The 20,448-nt window shown below is 35.9% G+C and overlaps 3 protein-coding genes across 6 annotated transcripts in view; 2 read left to right on the top strand and 1 right to left on the bottom strand.

Moving 5' to 3' along the window:
• Window positions 1-20,448, top strand: part of LOC116298364 (histamine H2 receptor) — a 54,175-nt gene that overhangs the window by 8,842 nt on the left and 24,885 nt on the right. For 2 of the 4 annotated variants that reach the window (XM_031707164.2, XM_031707896.2), the window contains exon 2: window positions 4,271-4,318. The gene's annotated coding sequence lies outside the window, so the exon portion shown is untranslated. Of the gene's footprint in view, window positions 1-4,106; window positions 4,319-8,798; window positions 9,066-20,448 lie in introns of those variants that run through there. The other 2 variants (XM_031710851.2, XM_089028080.1) reach the window with 2 other exon arrangements.
• On the top strand, window positions 14,827-16,526 carry LOC148912185 (uncharacterized). Its single transcript, XM_089028300.1, has 2 exons — window positions 14,827-15,209; window positions 15,502-16,526. Exons 1-2 carry the CDS (start codon window positions 14,998-15,000, stop codon window positions 15,917-15,919), a joined length of 630 nt encoding a protein of 209 aa, XP_088884426.1. The 5' UTR covers window positions 14,827-14,997; the 3' UTR covers window positions 15,920-16,526.
• On the bottom strand, window positions 16,097-19,214 carry LOC148912184 (uncharacterized). Its single transcript, XM_089028299.1, has 3 exons — window positions 19,092-19,214; window positions 16,455-18,742; window positions 16,097-16,414 (listed from the first exon to the last, which is right to left on the bottom strand). The coding sequence occupies exon 2, from the start codon at window positions 18,700-18,702 to the stop codon at window positions 16,795-16,797; it is 1,908 nt and encodes a 635-aa protein (XP_088884425.1). The 5' UTR covers window positions 18,703-18,742; window positions 19,092-19,214; the 3' UTR covers window positions 16,097-16,414; window positions 16,455-16,794.

Raw genomic sequence — 20,448 nt, 5'->3', positions numbered from 1 at the left:
AGTGTTCTTTAAAAGCCGATCCCTGTTGATGTATTAATGGGCTGAGGACCATACGGTAAAAGAACGATGAGTGAATTTAACAGCTTGGTATAATAGTGTAAAAAGGTAAGTCCCCTTGGAATTGTTTACAGCAAAAACAGTGGAAAGAAACAAATGAGGAACGTCAAAACCTTTGATTTCTGTCACGAGTGTTGAACGAAAATTCAAAATAGTTTCTCTTTATTATCGACAAAACTCCAGATTGACACACAGTCACTGTGAGATATTTCAGTTAATGATAATCATATAAAAGTATATTTAGATCTTTTTTTTTTCGCAAATCTTATTTAGTCATAAAAGTAAAAGTAGTTTACACTTTAAAAATCTCAAAAAACTGTATAATAAATACATGAACAAATCAGTTCGAATTCTTGAGTATAATTCTTGAACTTGTTATATAAGAACTGACGAAAAAAATACTTTTAAAAATATAGTCGTTTTTCATTTGTGAAGATTTCAAAAATGACGACTCGACTCTGGGAACACCTTGAAGAGTAACAAAAAAAAATGGATGTGCTTGACTATACAATGAATAAAATTGCTGAATTAAAAACGTATAATAAATAGATAAAACTACAAAAAAGGAAGACTATTGGCTTAACTTTCATGTGAATTTCTTAGACGACAAAATAGCAATTCGTCTAAAGATGCAGTCATAGCATTTCTCCTTGTTTTTCTTATTCAAAGATCAGTTTGTTTTCTTAAAAGATATTAAAGCCACGTAACAACTTACAGAAAACTAAAGCAATTCTTTCTAGGGTTTTCTATACTTTAAAGCAATGTTCAAAAACGTCTTTAAGTGCCCTTTTTTAAGAGACCCTTTCAAATGGACGCTAATTGTATTTTGTTGCAAAATTTCAGCAAAGTTTGAAAAATCAATCACTTGATATCAGCTACACTTTTTAGCTATAATGTTATTTTTCAACTAAAATGATATTTTTGGGGATGCTTTTGTTTTCGTTAAACGTGAAAGTCCATTCTAGTTAAAAACTGAGGTTTTGAAAACAACACTCTTAAACTACCAGGATGGTACTTCATTAGCTGAAGTTATCTCAGCCTAGAAAGGCAATTTAACTGAAGTAAATTAGTCTTTTTGCGAAATTCAAGAGTCATTCACTCTTTAACACCATAAATTTGTCCTCAGGATAGATATTAGGAAAAATATTTTGAATGCATGTATGCTTTTGTGTCAATACTTTTTCGAGTAAGATTTATTTGTTTGTTATATGAAATACACGTCTAATCTTATTAGAATGATCAAGATAATATCTTTTATTCTCGGGGATTCCTAATCCAGCTATATATTACTTTCTCAGTCATAATCTTTGCTGCCGCAATCCGAAGTTTCTTCCAACACTGACAATCTTAGGTAAAGTAAGTACGATTTGTTTGAACGCTTAATAATGAAAAACCTACCACTAAAATAATACTATGCCATTTGGAACAGACCCACTTATTTTGGAAAAAAAGATTTTAAAGAATAAACGTACGTCCTCTTATAAAATGTCAATGAGTAATGCTCTTATTCAGGAGACAACAAAGCGCCACCACTACCATTATCGTGAGAACTATCCTTTGTGGTTAAAAAGAAATTAATCACGAAAATAGGTTTCACATTTGAGATAAACTCAACAGTTTATATCGGTCCGCGAGACAATGTAGCGCCTGCAATGCCACGATTATGACCTAACCGTCTTGTTAAAAATCCATAATCCGTTATTAAACTGAAAAGTAATGCCTGTCAAACGAAGAAAATTTGTAAACGAGGGATAAAAGAAATATTGCTATAATTTGAGATAATTTTCCCTCTTCACGAAACAACATTCAACTGGTGAAACACCACATTCATTCATTTTTTCTTCCTTTTTTAATTTGTTTGTTGTTGTTGTTGTTGTTTTTTGGTTTATTTGTTTATTCGTTGCGCGTTCGTTTTCTTTGTTACTTTCCTTCCTTTCTTATTCTTTCCTTTGTTTGTTTGATTGTTTTATATCAGCAACTTGCGCTTTGACTTTTCTATGAATGTATAATTTCACAATATATACAGTATATACAGTACTCTTGGCCAGGGTGACGAGAGTTCAAGCTAAATATAAATGATTAAGACACCAGGATGGCCTTGATTCCTAGTACATGTCTCATCAATATCACTGAGAAAAACTGACTCATTTTTATTTAAATAAACTTGTTCAAAACGTCTTTTTAATTCTCAGTTTGCAAAATACATTCATGGTAAAAGAACTATTATATTGCTTCTCTTGAATAAATAAGAAGTAAAGTCATAACATGATTTAGTTACATAGCATAAAATATATCTTCCGTAATGTAGTAAAACAAAGATGGCTGCCGACTTTGAAACCGACGGATTATCATGTCAACTTCACCCAAAAGGCTTTTCGTCCAGTATCTGTTTTAATTGACCAATCAGAATCCTACCTGAACTGACCAATCAGAGATATCCTGTAGGACGTAAGCAAACGAGTAAGGTCAAGGTAAAATGATAAGAAAAAAATGACATTTTCTTTTACAAACAAATTCTAATTGAAAACTGTTTATAGAATGAGAAATATATCCATCGTTATATATTGATAATTCCAAATCTAAAATTTGATTAACTTGAAATAAAAATTATTCGGTCCGGCATCATTGATTTGTTGTTTTATTTTTTAACTTTTAATATTTTCTTTATTATTTCATCATCTCTACTATCCTGTGCTTTGGTAGTCGTTTCCAATTGCTTTGACAGTTGGCATAGCAAAAGTAAAGCCGTATATATCTTATTACCTTATATATTCCCTAACGTTATATGAAAAGCCGAACATTTGTTGTTGTTTTTTCCAATTCAAGATCGAATCTTACTATGTACAGCAGTTTTAACCAACACCTTAATGCGTACGCATGTAATATTGCGGAACTCATGAGAAAAATGTAGGGATACTGAATTCGTATACACATTTAAAAAAGGTTTTGTGACCATTTCATGAAGCGACTGTCAATTGATTACGGTATATTTAGCGCCTATATTAACTTCTTACTTCAAGTGCCTGACTACTTTTTTAAGTGACAAACTGACAACATCGTTAAAACTAGTTCAGAAGCTGTATGCAGTTTATAGTACAGCCTGGAATGCGAGCTTGAAAAATACAAAACTTGGTGATGAAATGAATGGTATGAATAGGAATCCTGAGGTTCGGTGAATTGATGCGAAAATTGTTTATAACGAGTGTCAAAATGTAGGTAAACAGTTCATATGGTTTTAAGCTCATTACCTGACTCGTATCCTTAAGAGATTTCTTGATTTAAGATTATTTAAAACCTGTTTTTAATTTGAGCACTGTATAGATGAAAATTGCAGATAGCTCCAATCAGGCAGGAGTGAAAACCAAATAAGATTAACTTTCTCGTGAATTTCATATGAGATGTCTTTTTGATCGATCGTTAGATCGATAGTTACCATTTGCAATTCATTATTTGTCCTTAGGAATGAAACAAAACGATGTTTTTCAAGGGGGAAAAATCTAGAGATTTTGCGATTAAATCTGAGATACGAATACATTGGCCTCTGAAAGCATGCATTTTTGAAATAAATATTTTCAATGTTACTGTTGCCTTTTTGGATTATATTTCCAATTTGGAAATCTTGTTTATATTTTCATAAAATTGCGATGATCCAATTCGTGTTAGTCACGGATACAATCAATAAATGTTGGTATTTGTGATACAAGTTTACTTAATTTTTTGACAAATCATTTGTCACTAACCATATTGTATATCGATACGCAGGAAAATACTGTCTTTGTTGACTTTATCAGACATGCGAATACGAAACAAGCGTAATCGATTGAACCAGTTGTATCTTGAAAATCAATATTTAGACCATCTCACGAGAATTGATACAAAGGAGAAAAATTATGTGTTTTTTTTAAAGAAAGAAAATCTGTTTAAAATGTAGACGTGTCCATTTTATCGTTAATATGTTTTTGAAAAGGAAATTGAAGCATGGTTAGTTATTTTTCTGGTTACTCGGCAATATAGATTATGCATTATTCAATTACAAAACTTAAACGAAAGCTCCGGCTATTTGTGCAAGCGCTAATGGTCGTGAACGACTAGATCAGGGGAAGGAAACACGCCTTTCTTAACAAACAGTACGTCAAGACCCTTCGATCTCTCCCTACTGGCTCTCAACACTCTTTACTCATTCTTATGTACTTCTCTCTCACTTCTAATTCAGGTTTAGCAGAAGACGACGAAAAACTGAACGCAAATTCAAGGCTTAAAGGTAAAATATCTAAAATCTTATTTACATTATTACATTATTCAAAAATATATATATATTCAAAATTCAGAGTATATTCCCTGAGACCATTTCGATCTAATACCTACAATATACTTTTGTAACATGTTCTATTCTCGTACAAAACACTTCTTGCCTAACACTTCTGAGCTTGAGAGATTTTACAATAACAGTTTGAATTGAAAGTATGGAGGCATGAGGATCGAGCGCCCGGCAAGAATTGAAAATCGATAAACAAAAGACAGCAATAGAGAGTTTTAGATTTACGTTCACGGCAAACGTGAAACGTCATTTGACCAGTAAAAAATTCTTTTGAATGACTGAAAAAGAATCGCAAAAAAGTCCAAGTAGTAGAAAAACAAAAGAGTATTTGCGCTTGGTGAGAAGGTTTGTAAATAGTAAAGTAAAATACAGGAAAACTATGAAAACGTGGTCCACGTTTGCCGTTTGCGGGAAGAAAAAAAAGTCAATCTAAAACTCTCTAATGATTGATGACCGTTTGTCAGTTGTTGTTGTTGTTGTTTTTTTTTTCGACAAAATTCTTTTCCCTCTTTTCTTTCTCCCTTCCTCGTGTATTATATGTAATTTAACGACCTAGTTTTTATTGTATTGTACAAATTGTATCTTAGGGTAAAATTAAAGAATTGCAGTTGTATATAAAGCAGAAATTTCTTTAATCCAACTTATGCACATGGAATTACCGCGGGTGGCCTAATAATGAGTGAACGTTCGAAGTTGTTTTTCGTTTGTTTGTTACTGTTTTCAATGTGGATTTTTATTTCTTATTTTTGTTTTTGTCAGTATCTAATGTCCTCAGCCAAGAGAGCTTTCCTACAATCACATAAACAATAACATTTGTTTCATAATAGTGTGTTATCAAGTCCTCACGCAACTACTTTTTCTAGCACACGAACTTTTCGTGGGTATTTCCTTTTCGATGCCTTGTCTGGGAGAATGAAGCTTCTTAAATTTATTCCAAAAACCAGTCAAATACTTGTGAAATCTCTTAAGAAACAGGCTTGATATTTTTGCTAGTCATTTACTTTTATCAGTGCTTTAATTGGTTTTGATGCAACTATTTCCTGGTTACATTAGCAAAGTCGATATTCGAAACAAAGAAAGATCTCTAAGCCCATTTTCTAAGGTTTGAAAATACTGTGCTTAATGCATTAAAACTTAACCTATTGTGGAGACGGCAAGCTTAATGGTTCCTCCCCCAACGAAGTAAACGGAGAAAAAAAAAACAGGTTAAGGAATTCTTCATTCATCAACTTTTACTAAGAGTTGAACTCGTTTTTTTATTGTTAGATAAAAGAGACATTCAGTAAGGCGACGACAGACTTTTACCGACTAAGAATTCAAAAAAAAATTAGAAAATATACTAATATAAAAGGCCACAATTTCTTGAAGTGAATATAGTTCTGGATAGAATCACGTGACAAATCTGCGTAATGATTGCACATGCGCAAAACTCTTCTCGCACGCTCCCCCTCTGGAAACTAAAACTAGAAATAGAGATATGAAGTCGGTAAAGATCGAAGGGTGGATAGCGCTATCAAATTGATAAAACCTTATCCAGCGGAGCTCGATGTTTTTCAGTATCTAATAAATTCATCCTCTGGATAGCGCTATGATCTCAAATATTTATCAGGTTTTACTCCTGTTTTTCGTACAACCGGGCCATAGCGATTGAGATTTTGAATAAATTTAGGAAATGAAAAAAAAAAAAAAAAAAAAAAAAAAAAAAAGAAAGAAAGAAAAGAAAAGAAAAGAAAAGAAAAGAAAAGAAAAAAGAAAGAAAGAAAGAAAGAAAAAGTCGACTCCGATATCCTATCTTAGCGTAAACTGTTTTATCGCTGTTGTTAATTGATAATCTTTTCTCGGCGACTGTATTTTCGCAACTGTTTTTGCCTTACGCCTCCGGCCGGATTCATGCGCACGTCATTACAGTACTGATCCATAAGCTATAACAACATTCTATTTTGATTAAATGTACATAATATGATCTAATAATAGTTCAGGTACTATTTTGGACAACATTGAAAGATGTGAGATACAGTATTTAATGAAATCACGCTTTTTTTGGTACTCAATTTATTTTTAAAGCAATACAGTTCCCTAGGACTCAGATTCATATTGTTAAAAAGCCACAGAATCTGTGTGTTTGTGTAGGGGGAGGGCAGAGGAATGGATGACCGCTTAATCGCTAAATATAAAACATATAACCATTTACAATAAATCCGACATGCATATATACTGCAGTTCGTTATGTAGATCCATGGCAAACGTGGTGCCTTTAAGTTTTTTTTATAGAAATTATGCAATAACAAAATGGTTATTCGATATTGAAAGGTGACCAAAGGGGGCGGTTCCGCATTTATCTACGGTCCGTCACGTGACTATGAGCTTAGAGCGAACGCCCACCACCTCAGAGTTTCTATCAGTATGTGATTTGTCAGATGATCTCATACCTGTGACGTTTCAAGGTAAACACATGCGAAATTTATGACACTGTTAAGGGCGCTGTTATAAGAAGGTCTGTTACATGATCTGTGATTGGGAAAACTATCGGACAATGTAGTGACGGTGGTAATCATTGACTCTCAAAGTACGCTATAGCAATATTCACGCTGACGTCACCTATAGAGGTTTTTCACCATGTGATGGCAATCATGACAGGAGGAACAACAAGTCTCTTTCCACCAGCTGGGAAAATGATTTATTTCTTGTGTAAATCAGATTAGACCAGATTCAATTGATCCTGCCTCATGTCATGGCTGCCACCACGTGATGGTGCAAAGCCTCTATTGATATTGTGTCAACCAGAGCTCTAATTGGCTACTGAAACAAAGATATAATGAACAAATGAATGAAATTGAAAAAAGACAAACCTATAATAGTCAGCCAAATGGCTAAAGTCGCTGAACAGAGGGAGCGAGGGCTCAAGGTACGAGATTGTAACATGACTAGTCGAAGCGGGAAGCAGAAACAAGTGTTAGGTAATTCATTTATAGCTGGTTATATATAGGTTATCGCATTACTAGCGGCATGAAGATTAGAACAGGAAGAGTCACTAATCCGAAAAATCATTAACAAAACTGTTGATCTTTCCGACTCCAAAAATCCTGAAAGTACCATATCACGGCGATGAAAGAAAAACAAGAGAAAACATCCTAAATCCGATATTAGATTATTTAGAATTATATTTATTCTGTTTTTTCTCCTATTTTGCTTCATTTTTCCTTCTCTGTGAGTTCGGCATTTTGCTTTGTAATTAGATGGTTATTCCTACTTCTGTTGTAGAGTTTTTTTTTACTACTGCTAGATTAAATACTTAGAAATAAATTTTTCCTTTTCCCTCTACATTTTGCTTCATTTTGGGTTCTTATTCTGCTTTGTAATGGTTATTCCTCATCCTGTTGTCGGTTTTATTTACGACGTTTGCTCCAATCAGCATTTCTCCGATAAAAATATACACATTTATTAGACAAATGCTATATAGATATACATAGTATGGCATAGATATCTCAGTGTTATCTGACCAGGGCCGATTGTACGAAGGGTGGATAGCGTTATTGGATAGATAAATCCTCATCCAGAGGATAAGACGATGCTGATATCCAATAACTTATCCACTGGATTAGATTTATCTGTCGGATATATATCGCTATCCAGGCTTCGTACAACAGGGCCCTGGTCAGATAACACTAAAAATATTGAGAACTGTGCTTTAAATTGCCAAATGATATCGTGCACTCATTATTATTATTAGCTAAACAGAGGAGATTATTAGCTTGTAATCTTAACCACAGGTTTGGGCAGTATTCATAACAAAGCCTACATTTATATCGAACAACATTGCAATATCCTTAATCTATATCTTTATCCCTGACATATGTGGAAAAAAATCAGTATTCTAAAGATAACATTGATTTTAACTTCATTATGGATTGAAAATCAGGAATTTTGGAAAATTGTTTTTTTCCCTATTTTGTTTTAAATAAGTATCTTTAGGATCTTGAATCCAAGCTATCATAGATTTTAACTTTTTTTGAATTGAAAATTAGAAATTTTGAAATATTTTTTCTCCTATTTTATTTCAAACAAATATTTTTAAGATCTTGAATTGATATTGTCATTTTTTATTATATATTTTTGCATTTAAGTAGTTTCGCTTTTCGTTAATCATTTGCTATATTTTTGTTAAGTGAACATGTTTATACATTGTTATTGATATATTATTCTTAGTTTGTGATTTTATGCGCTTTTTTAAAAATTACCAAAATGAAAGATTATAAAAATTCTGCAGTGATACTCCCGAATCACAGTGAGAGTTAATTTTACCAGAATGAATTAGGCTGCTAAATCTTCCTAAAAACTCCCATTCAAAACCTCTAGTCCTGTAAAACCCCAGTACAAAAACAAAGTTCCTATCCATTACCGCTCCGAACCTCTCTTTTTTCAGCGCTGAGAATGTGTCACATTAAACGTAAAGCCGAAGAATAATGGGCGGAAGGGAAGAAGGAAGTTGAATATCCAAAAGAGAGCGCTTTGGACACGGAAAGTCATTGTGCAATACCTATACCTTCTAGTTTCAAGGCGACAAATCTGTGGCTCTCATTTCAGTATTGACCAAGTGAAACTGTATAGCAAGCGCGTTCGACAAAGTTTAGATCGGTACTCGAGAGGAGATCACGAAATGTTTGGAAAACGAGGCTCAAGTCAACACGAGGTAATGGATGTTTAAGATAGTAATGTATTGTATATGATGTGGACAAGGCACAATATGGAAAACTGAGATAAAAATGTCTAGAATATATAACATGATTTTTGAAGAACCTCCCCCCTATCCCCCCATCCCCCCCCCCCCAAAAAGCAATGTCTTGTTTCTCTTCTGTATAGTCATGACATGTTTGTACTTCGATATTTCTCTTCTCGAAATTTTTCTTCTGCATCAAAATGCAATCTTATATGTTTAATGTTTTGAATAATGTTTAAAATCAAAACAAATTGTTTATTCGAAGGCGGCGGGAATTTCGAGAACACAGCCGCTTAAGAAGAAAATCTGAAGATAATGATACTTAAATTGACAACCAAAGCTAGTAAAAGGCTAACAAGAGAATTAACCTACCACTCGGTCATATAATAAGGAGCTGGACTATCTAGGAATCTGTTCGTGATAACTTCTCCTAGCATAAGGTATACGTCAAGAAAGCGCAACTACTGGAGAGAGCTGTTGTGACGTGATAAAAGACGAGGTATATAAAACGATTATCTCTGAGGACAAACAGAAGGGAATTTCTCATTGAGAGCATGCGATTTCGTGCGCGTGGCTTTTCAGTTTACCACTGCATGCAGAACTACGCGAATACATTTAATTATGGAACTTGTATTCAGTTTACGCACTTATTTGACGCATTTATTTAGATTGTTAAAGTATGCTTCAGTTTCGAATTATCTGTTCTTCAGAGTTAGCCGCGTATGGAATTATTTTGAATATTCATGCATTCCAGTGAGGATCCGTGGAATTTCAAAGCGTTTGTATTTTTGAAATTGTTAAATTTTTATCTTTATCATTGATATTTGAAAACGTTTATACAATGAAATGAGACTAACCCTGAGTGAATGAGTCTTCGATCAAGAAACACAGTAATATATTTAGCAAATCGAGTTCCCTTTTCTATGTTCTGTACTCTTATGTCTCTTATGGAACATGGAATGGCGTCAGCATATGATCCAAATTCAAGTGGAACCACAAGCGCGGTGGTAAAAACCTAATTTGAAAATAGTCTGTTGTGCGAAACATTACATAGTATTTTAATTTTACGGCTAAACTTTATAAATGCAGAGAGAAAGATTGTCTATAAATATGCCTGTACACTGAGTTCTATAAATACTTGTAGCTCTTGAGCCGTTGATTGACGTTTGATAGGATAACAGAGTGATAAATATAGATTGAGGAGACGCCGGTAAAGTCTCACGAAAAGGATGGCAAAATTGGAGCTCATTAGAAATATAAGAGGGGTGCTTATAGCGTTTGACTAACATGTAATAAAGTTTATCCTGGTGTAATGATAGAGTAATACGGAAAACGAAACTAATCGAGTAGAGAAAAATAATGTAAGCTACTTTGTGAGAAATCAGCTAATCAACATCGCAAAACAATATTTGAAGAGATTACAGACTCAGAGGAGAAAATAATGAGTATTTTCGGATTTTAAGAATTATTTTTGATTAATTCATGAGTAAATTGCACGAAAGAGGAAGCGGTAAAAATGAAATGTTTATGGCGAGCGTGGGAAGTTTGGATAATCACTTCGTAGGTCGTGTAATCCTGTCAGAGTGAGAGTTAACGATTCATTAAATTTACTCCTAATAATGCGCCCTTCGCGCAGTAAGATAACTATAAAGTTTAACTATAAAACCTTTTATTGAAACCTTAAAAAAATAATACAGTAAAATCATCAAAGTTCTAGCAACGTTTCTTCTTAAGATTAGATCGTACGTTCACTTTTCATTCATTCTGTCAAAATTTTATAATCAAGGAAAAAATTAACGTAGCCTTCACGCCTCGGGCCGATAATTAGCTGAACATAATGACCTTTCCATTTAGTCACACGAGCCTCGTTTTGGCTTCTTTTCTCAGCGCTTTACCGAGGCTCGATGAAGTATTGGTCATCGCAGAGGGCGGGGAAAAACGACAGTGATCTAGAAATATCGTAGTCAGGATAATTCAATTTCTGGGGACGAACTCACAGTGGGCGCACCGATTGAGGCGGGAGTGGGCACTGCTACTATTTCTTATCTACATCAACCCGTATAGATTTTCCCTGGAGTTTTTGACCTAATTCGGAATCCTAAATTCAATCATATCTGTAGTAGAGAAAAGCTATTTGTTTTTCGAACAGCGTTTAGTTTGTTAGCGATTAGCTCCAGGGCAAAGGGACAATCTGGGAGAGTTTCTCACCTCATCGATCCTAATTACCTATGACAACAGATATTAATTGCCAATTGTTAAAGTCTTTTTTAAACAATGTTCTCTCAGATAAAGGTCTAGATATGGAGTAGCCTATTGCCGCTAGCCATAAGTGACAGAAATATTTGTACATAAAAACCCAATGGCCAACATCTGCTGTAGATAAACTAAAGATAGATAGAATTCCGTCAGGAGCACTTCAAAGTAGTGTTGAATCACTCCATTTGATTAGCTTTAGTTTCGACCGAAAAATGGTTAAAAGAACCTTTGGTTACCTTTAATGGAATATCACAAGCCTAGATTTCGAATCCGTGCCAAATCCACTAAGAGTTTTCGCTTTAAATCTGTGTGTTTAGCCTTTGATCTTCAGTCTGACCCTCTTAACGTCGTTCACAAGGAGCTCGCAAAACATTGACTGTTCTGCTTTTAGTTTCATTATTTCTGGTACACGATTGCCGAATATTTGGTTCGCGATTAACTGTACATGGAAGCAAACGAACAAGTACAGCGCATCAGGAAAAATGTAAGGGATTTTTGTTCTTCGTATTATGTTACAGAAATCACAACCATACCACGAACAAACATACAATATCAGTGTACACATAAGAACTGCGGGTTCTGCATAACAACGAATAACTGGTGTAGCAATATATCAGTTCCTATATCGAAAATGCGGCGTTGCACGCAAGAGATGGATTTCAATTTCCATTCGAGTAAAAATCGTGTTATGACACTCGTTTTTTTTTTTACCCAAACGAATTTGATGTATCTATGGTACATCTACATTGAATCTATCTCTTCAGTCACCGGAAACTACCGTAATTAATAATCATTAGTTTCGAAGTGACGTGCGCCGAAAACTGAAGATGAAGACAGTCTATTACTTATCAAGTGCGGTTAAAGTAATTGCGCTGCGGTAAGACACCAGGTAACTTTAATCCGGCTATTTTGGTGATTTGATTCATTATTTTTTACGTGATTTTTAGCTAGTTTGTTGCTAGGAAGTGTTGGTGAAGTAGTCTATTTATCCGGATATAGCTTAGATACTTCTATTTCAATCGAATGTGCCGACCTAAACTCCCTGTCTCTCTCGAGTTTCTCACTATCATTGGTTTACGTTTCGAACTATAACTCATGCTGTACACGAATTATTAGCTTGATACTTTACGTTTCGAATTCTTTGATGACTAATAGCGTCAGTAACTCAAGATACTCGTGTCTGTGGACCTCTCGCATTGAATAGAACACATACACTAACCAAGGAAATGATCGACCTGGAATAATCTAGTCCTTGCTCAATTCCGGGTATATTTATGCAGTTTGCCTAGAACGATGCCAAGTAGAAGAAAAAAACTAACTTATCGTTTAAAAATCTGACAGCTTAAAAGTGGACCGCTTGAATGACCATCTTAAAATAAGATAATCTAAAAACTGTTTGTTAACAGAACTGCCACAAGCAGTGCGCAGTTTCCGTACAGGTCGCTCTGCATACACTCTTTTATTAGTATTTACTGTACTGTCCTACACGCTAGCTTATTATCATTACATCGGCTCCTAGTGGTTGACTGAGTAAACTTAGTGTTACACCTAGAGTGCGCAGCTTCAGTACTGGCTCTGCATACACTCTTTAGTTTTTTCTATACTCTCTACACGCTAGCTTACTATCATTACATCGACTCCTAGTGCCGGGTTGACCGACTGAACTGTTACGCCTAGAGTGCGCAGTTTCCTTACTGGCTCTGCATACACTCCTTAATTTTTTTCTATACGCTCTACACGCTAGCTTACTATCATTACATCGACTCCTAGTAGTTGACTTGGTAAAACTGTTACCACTTGTAAACACCCACTACCGCCGCTATCAATGGATCACCATATCACAGCCACGGTCTGACAGCAATAATTTTCCAATATCAATGGGTGGTCGTATGACCAGAGGCCATTTCCACAGACTATTTATATTCTATCCTCTTTAGGTTGCCGCCAACGCGATAAGAAGGTTTCCTAGTCGTGTCGTTTAGCATTAACCTGCCTGGCTAACTAAGATCAAATTAATCTTAAGGTTCGATAGAAGTAAGTGGTCGTTAAATTTTGCTAAAACCAATAAATAGATAATAGAACATCTTAAAAATATAATTTGAAGTGTGAAAGGCAAAAAATAGGAAGGGAAAGATCTTATGAAAATAACGTGTTCTTTAGCTTGAATATTAGATTTCTAAAAATTACCTTCTTGCATGAATTTGATTGGTTGCGCATGAATAATTGATAACGGTTGACTGCGCACTGTCCGCGCGCATGTTACTTAGTATGCATACCGTATAATACTCGACGTTTTGTCAGGAAATTGAGAAATATTGTCTTGCTATTACACTTGAAACAACGCGCACCAATATCGAAAAAAAAATCTTTTTCGTTAATAAAGCTCTTAGATTTGTTTAATTTAGTTTCTAGAGTGTGTACATACTGTACCCTTGATTTTACCTTTAAAAGTTTGGAGGACAATCATTTTAGGAGGGGAGGGGTGTAGTAAAGGATCACATTGCGCACAGGATCAGTAGTTTGATTGGCTATCTTAGAGAGGTATCAGATTTATCTGGTTCAGCATGTACATGTCGGAAGATGTCCAGCAACAGATAGTGTCTCAACTGGTGACTGCACGGGAAGTTGATGGGCGAGGAAAGGAGAGCTTAATTACCTGCACTAAAGGCTTGCTTTACGGAAACCTTTGAACATGTCAAGCTGAAATCACTCTGGCAAATGTATCTCAGGATTATCTTTCTCACGTCCACAAAAAAGGGATAAAACTAACAAGTATTTAGTATCAAAATTATCGCGATGTACTATAACGAGAGAGAAAAACACATGAGGTTGAAGATTGCTGGTCTGACCTCGGGACGCATTGCCTGTACATGTACATGACAAAGCGTCAAAGAGATAGTACGTTATAATTTACGGAGAAAAATGACAGATTTAACAAAATCACCTGCCATTCCCTTATACATTATTTTTTGATAGTTCTCGCTTATTTTCAAAATAATTTCGTCATTAGACCTCTTTAGTTTTGCTGAATAGTTCATTCTTTCATAAAAACGTGACACTCCTCAAGTATTGTTACTGACTATCTTTATCGTTAGATGCTTGAGATAAATTTATTCCACCGAAACAAAAAATCAACGAAAACACTTTAAATAGACCAATTTTCTTAGGAAACATTTCCTGGCAACAATTATTCAATAATACTAAAAAACTTTTGCTTAATGGTCAAATTTGAGACCATTAAGCAAAAGTTTATATTGGTTCTCAAGAGATTCGCCAATAGTATTCAATACACCTGAGGGAAGAGACTTGCTGACAAACTGCACAAACTAAAGGGCAACTTACCCCCCAAAATGACCCATTTTTAAGAGAAAGTACATCAAATGAGAAACACAAAAATTCAATTTTTAGAGGGGATAGAGCATCCGTGTTCCTAAAAAAATAATTTTAAAACATCGCATATATCGCTCTGGTGGCCGCCATCTTGCACTTTTATCGCGGGCTCAGAAAAACAGGTAATGACGTCACAACGTCATAAGAGTTCACGGCGTCAAGTTGTTTACAAGCGTTTGGTTGACTTCTTCCCCTGTTTCTGAGACGTTTTACTCAATATTTTACGAACGAAATACGGCCTGGTCATTCAATTAAAGGCATGTCAGAGTCTAATTCTTTTTCCGAAGACTCGGACAGCTCGAGAGACGATTTTGCTCAAGAATTTTTAGAAACGGACGAGTTTGTTTTACGGCCATATCAGTTCGAACCAGAAATAGAAATCTCCTCAGATGAAGAGTTCAGAGAAGGATCTGACAGTGACATTATTGAAGACGATGAACAAGAGAACAATCGACTAACAAATTCAGATTGGTAAGTTTTACTTCTTTCTTATCACGATAAAACTCAACTACGTATCCATTTTTTACAGTCGTGTTTACCACTTTCTTGCACTGTATATTTATGCATTTTAATCTGCCTCACGACCTTTGCAACCAAAAGCAAAACCAACTGTCACAATTAAACATCGCTTGGTTGTCAATAAGTTATATACTGTAGGACACAGATTCAGGGATATAGTTGTCACAATTTGTGTATATACTCTCACTTGGGACAATCATTGATAGTGTTCAAAAATACTAAGGATTGTTTTATTTGTTAATAGGTGTACCTGTGGTAGCTGCCAAATTATGGATACAATAGCTGAATGTATTTGTTGCCAAGAAATCCAAAAAGTAGTTGCAACATGCCAGTCTGTTGTTGAAGATGGAGATGCTGATGAACCACCACCATGCATTACTCAACATCCTGGATTCTTACCTGTTTGTGGCAATAAGTATGTTCTTCGAACCGCATGGGCTCAGTACAAACAGCAATACAGAGATGCTTATGAAGGCCCAGAGCACAAGCAGTACAGACACATTGCATATAGACAACTAGCAAGATGGTGCTGGGGAGTTCTTGGAAAGGAAGTTCGGGTTGTTCTGCCCTCTTGTGCTGTCATGTGCATCAGAGCACACTTCCCTCCCCCTGGACTAGAGGAGGACTTTCAGTTTGAGGGTTTTCATTATGCAGATGATTAGCTTGATATAATGTTGCATGGAGTGAATATATACATTTTATTTATTCCTTACTTCAGTTACTATACAGAGTGGATTTTTTTCTATCAGGAAAAATTCCTGGAATTGCAATTTTTTGGCATATTTAATTGCAAGATAATTGAAAACAAAAACATAGACTAGAAAAAGCTGAGACCAAAATGCATAAGAATCATGTATTCATTTAGGATGCAGTACACGGAAAGGTGTGTTATATAAATTTCTTTTTTATATAAAAAGCTTTTTGTTGGTACAAACATTTTTTGAATGTTTTACATATTTTATTATTAAAAACACACTAAACAAAATATCCAGCTGAATAGTGAACCTAGTGTACAAAGCACTAGTGAACACGATCACTAGCCAACCAAGCAAAATTTGCAGTTATACGAGTCCTGGCAGCAAAAAAGTTAAATATGCTGAAGCAAATGTCACCATTCAATTGGATATTTTTCTTTAATATATTCATACTGGGGGAGACTCCCATATATGGGGTAGTGTAGATAGGTAAAGAAAAGACCTCTTTTTTACAGTCAATTCTTACCTAAATGGAAATAATATTTTAATAAAATTTTCATTTGAACATCTAAAAGGTACTGCATACTTATCTGCCATTTCATCAGGTCCCCTTGTCATTAATTACATATTTTGTATATAGCATTTATACTTGGGTCTGTCGTGTACCTTTCCATATCTGGGAGGTTTTTTCATTAAGGGATATCTTTTACCAGTATTTTACACGACTGTCCAAAGATAGCCTGCAAAGCAGAGGGGGATTGGGACTTGAGGGAGGGGAAGAAGGACCAAACAGTGGAGGGTCATATGACCTGCAGGTACACAAAGGCTAATTCTAATTTAGATTATCTTGAAAACCTGGACCGGTGTTTCTGAATCAATTCCTGTTTATCCGGTGCAGGCAAACTTGCAATGTTTGCTGGCAGGTCTACTTCTTCAATTTCCTGGAGGTCAACTTCTGAGCCATCACACAATCCCAGCACTTTCTTTTGAAGCTCAGGAAGGAAAGAATAACTTTTCTTTTCCAACACAGGCTTAACTACCCAACGCTTGTGCATTTTTGGGAAACATGGGCGGTATCTTGCCTCTCCCATCCTCGTCCCCGGCTTTTGAATCACAGCTTGGTTCCTTCCTGTGTTGTGGTTGTTGTCAATGGCTGCCAGTTGTGTTCTAGCAACCATACCCTTGTAGGAGAAGTGCTCTCTCTTTGGGCAGTACTTCAGGATCATGGAGTGGTATACTTCAAGCCCACCTGCGTGACAGAAGTCAGTGAGCTTTGCCAAGTCCTTCAGCAGTTTTGGTTGAAGGACCACTTCTTCAAGGGCTACATGAGCTGCAGATCCTGGTTTTAGCCAGCACTTTTTACGAGCTTCTCTCCGGGTTAGTCGAGGATGGTCACATTTTTTGAAGATCTCTGCATCTCTCCAAGAATGCTTGTTTGTCACATGATGCAAGATAGAGACCCACTTCTCTCTCAACAGCTGCACACTACCATTGCATGTTGCTGCACACCACCACAGATGGTTTGAGACCGACTGGATCCAATGTGAAAGGTCAGCACTTTTTTTCAACTTGGCCTTCTTGTTGAGTTTCTTCACAACAGATTTTGACAAATGCCATACGTCATATTGGTGTTTGATGTGGCTGTAATCTTTTTCCATGGTGCTAGTGATTGAGGTATGTCTGTCAGTAGTTATCCTCTTGATGTTAATATCATCCTCATCCTCAAGACTACCAAGACTCCTAATGAAACCTTCTTTCTCCATAGCATTTGAAGATGTTGTTTCTGTGACCTGAACCACAGAGAAGGAAACTATCTTCCCTGAGTCATTGTCCATAAATGTGTATGTACCATACTTGGCATTATGGCCAGGGCTGTCACACCGTCCATCCCCATTCAAGTATACAAGAGGCTTACTTGACAGTTCTTGTAAAATGGCTCTTCTTTCTCTTTCCCAGGTATCATTTATTACAGGAAATAGATACCTATTCTGATTTTGGTAAAAAACTTTTTCACTGATAAATCGTAACCCAAGACATGAGGCAAAGTTTTGGATCCTTGTAAAAGTGTTACCAGTGAACAAAATAGATGAGCAGATTAGAAGGTTTCCTACCGGTGCACGATTGATGAGAGGCTGGGAATTCCACAAGCAGTTGTGACCTTTCATACATATGGTTTTAACCGTTACCATGCTTCCTGTGCAGGTAATGTTGGTGTCAGTTACGATGGAACCACAGTTGATACAAAACCTGAACAGTTCACCTAGGCATGCTGCAAATACCAAATACTTTGGCTCTTTGATGTAGGTGTCAAAGTGATACTCAGGTTCAGACTCTTTGTCTGTTGAAGAATTTGTTTCTTGTGATGAGATAATGTATTCATCCTCTTCATCACTTGAAAAAAGATTCACTTCTTCATCTGACAAAGGAAAAGACCCACAGGACTTTGCAGATTTCTGTGGTGATACATCATTCTTGCAAGACTTTTGTGGTGACACACTCATGGGTACAGAGGGAGCAGTATAGCTGTATGGATGGTCATGCAGGATACTGTTCAATTGCTCAAATGTTGAATTTCCTTCTACTTGAATGCAGGCATCAGAAGTCTCAACACTAACATCCACATTTTCTGTTTGGGTTGAGGTGCTTTTTCGTATTGAAAGCTTTTCATCCAGACAGCACTGGACTCCAAAGTCCCTTTTGTTGGAAGGTGTTTCATCGAAGGAAACCTCCATATCAGATTCTTCAACCATTTCATCAAGTGCATGTTGGAGTCAGTAGGTTATCCAATGTCTTATGGGAAAAAAGAAGTAAACATAATCATTTATAGAACAAATACAAATAACAATGAATGGCAGTTACTGGGGTTCTCACTGATTCCGATAGTTGAGACGACACTCAAGCTTTAATTGTTTATAGGACTTTCATTGACTCCATATGAAAGAGCGTATAACTTATTCATCCGCAATTCATCATAACTAAATCCGCAGCGGTAAACTTAGTATTAAGAATTTAATGTATTGGTTTGGTCTGAGCACAGTCACAGACCAGTCACGAAATAGCTCTAATATATATATAAGACTTACATATTACACTGACAATCTAGCAGTGCACGTGCGAACACAAACTACAAATCACCTACCTCTTTTTGTCGTTGTCGTCTTATACGGTTTTCTGTCGTAGCTCTTCTTTTACTAGGGATGGTTGAAAAGTTAAAAATACTTGGAATTGCATCAGCCTTTAACCTTCTTTTTCTTTTTTCGCCTGTTAGTTGCTCCATAAGGTCGGATTCGAAGCAACCATCCTCGAAGTGCTCGCTACATACAAAGCAATTCTTCAATGGCGGCAGATTTGCTCGTCTTAGACGAGAAATCCAAGCTTTCTGAATTTGTAAATCTTTAGGAATCTTGTGATAGCTAACATCTTTTGTTTTTGTCGAATAGTTAGTGCATTCAGGTACGCAACAATTAACCATTTTGTCGAAAAAGCCACTTCAAACTCTCATGCTTACAGAAAAACTCTACATATCCAAACACACGTTGACGTTGTGACGTCACATCTGAATGCGGTAATTTATCGCGGGCTCAAAGATGGCGGCCACCAGTGCGATATATGCGATGTTTTGAAATTATTTATGTAGGAACACGGATGCTCTATCCCCTCTAAAAATTGAATTTTTGTGTTTCTCAATTGATGTACTTTCTCTTAAAAATGGGTCATTTTGGGGGGTAAGTTGCCCTTTAACAAACGTAGCCGAATGATTGAACGATGACATGTAGAGTGAGTCAAAGGTAGATATTGATGTTATACTAACTCGCTGGCGGAAGAAATCAAAAGACCTGTGTTTCTATCCAGCACACGTACCTTGATACTAAGAGTAAACAACTGTCAGTATTCTGATGTAAGTGATAACATTCATATCGGGTTATCGCTGCTATTTACGGCCTTTATATTCTCATAAAACACGCGCAGCCAATTTTCCAAGACACTATAACGATACAGATATAAATTCAAGGCTTTCAAACGTTAACTCGCATTATTCTTAGCAGAACATTCTTAGCAGAATCAGGGTTCAATTTTAAGTAAGTAAAAGTTTACGTCGATGAAAGGACAAGTCAAAAGACCTGGTCTAAACTGTTGAGAGGCTAACGTCAAGAAATAGCTGATACTAAACGAGTGGTCCAAGGCGTCGGTTTAACGGAACTAGACTGGTGACAATGATTAACGATAAGTCTTCTCAGCCCCTGACTTAGCCAAGAGAAACACTTTGGGCAGATGGTTTGATGAACATAGTTCTAAAACGTGCAAAGACTCAAAGGGTATGTTATTTACAGGATATGTGTCGCATTTAGAGTTTGAAATAAGTTTGTCCTGATCGAGGGGCTGCAGATATCGAATTAATCTTTAGCGTTGTTGTCAGTATTGCTTTCAAAAGGCAGTATTAGAAAAGTTGTTAACGAGATGTTTGGCATTGTTGTTTCGTAAGAACAATATTTTGT

The sequence above is a fragment of the Actinia tenebrosa genome, unplaced genomic scaffold (assembly GCF_029948245.1).
Source record: "Actinia tenebrosa isolate PJP-AT-01 unplaced genomic scaffold, QUT_ActTen_1.0 PGA_scaffold12__29_contigs__length_12842862, whole genome shotgun sequence".
Classification (NCBI taxonomy): domain Eukaryota; kingdom Metazoa; phylum Cnidaria; class Anthozoa; order Actiniaria; family Actiniidae; genus Actinia; species Actinia tenebrosa.
This window is presented reverse-complemented; position numbering and strand designations above follow the sequence as displayed.

Coding starts and splice junctions, on each gene's coding strand:
- LOC148912185 (XM_089028300.1), top strand. CDS start 14,998: ATGTCAGAGTCTAATTCTTTTTCCGAAGACTCGGACAGCTCGAGAGAC. Junction 15,210..15,501: donor CGACTAACAAATTCAGATTG/GTAAGTTTTACT, acceptor ATTTGTTAATAG/GTGTACCTGTGGTAGCTGCC.
- LOC148912184 (XM_089028299.1), bottom strand. CDS start 18,702: ATGGTTGAAGAATCTGATATGGAGGTTTCCTTCGATGAAACACCTTCC.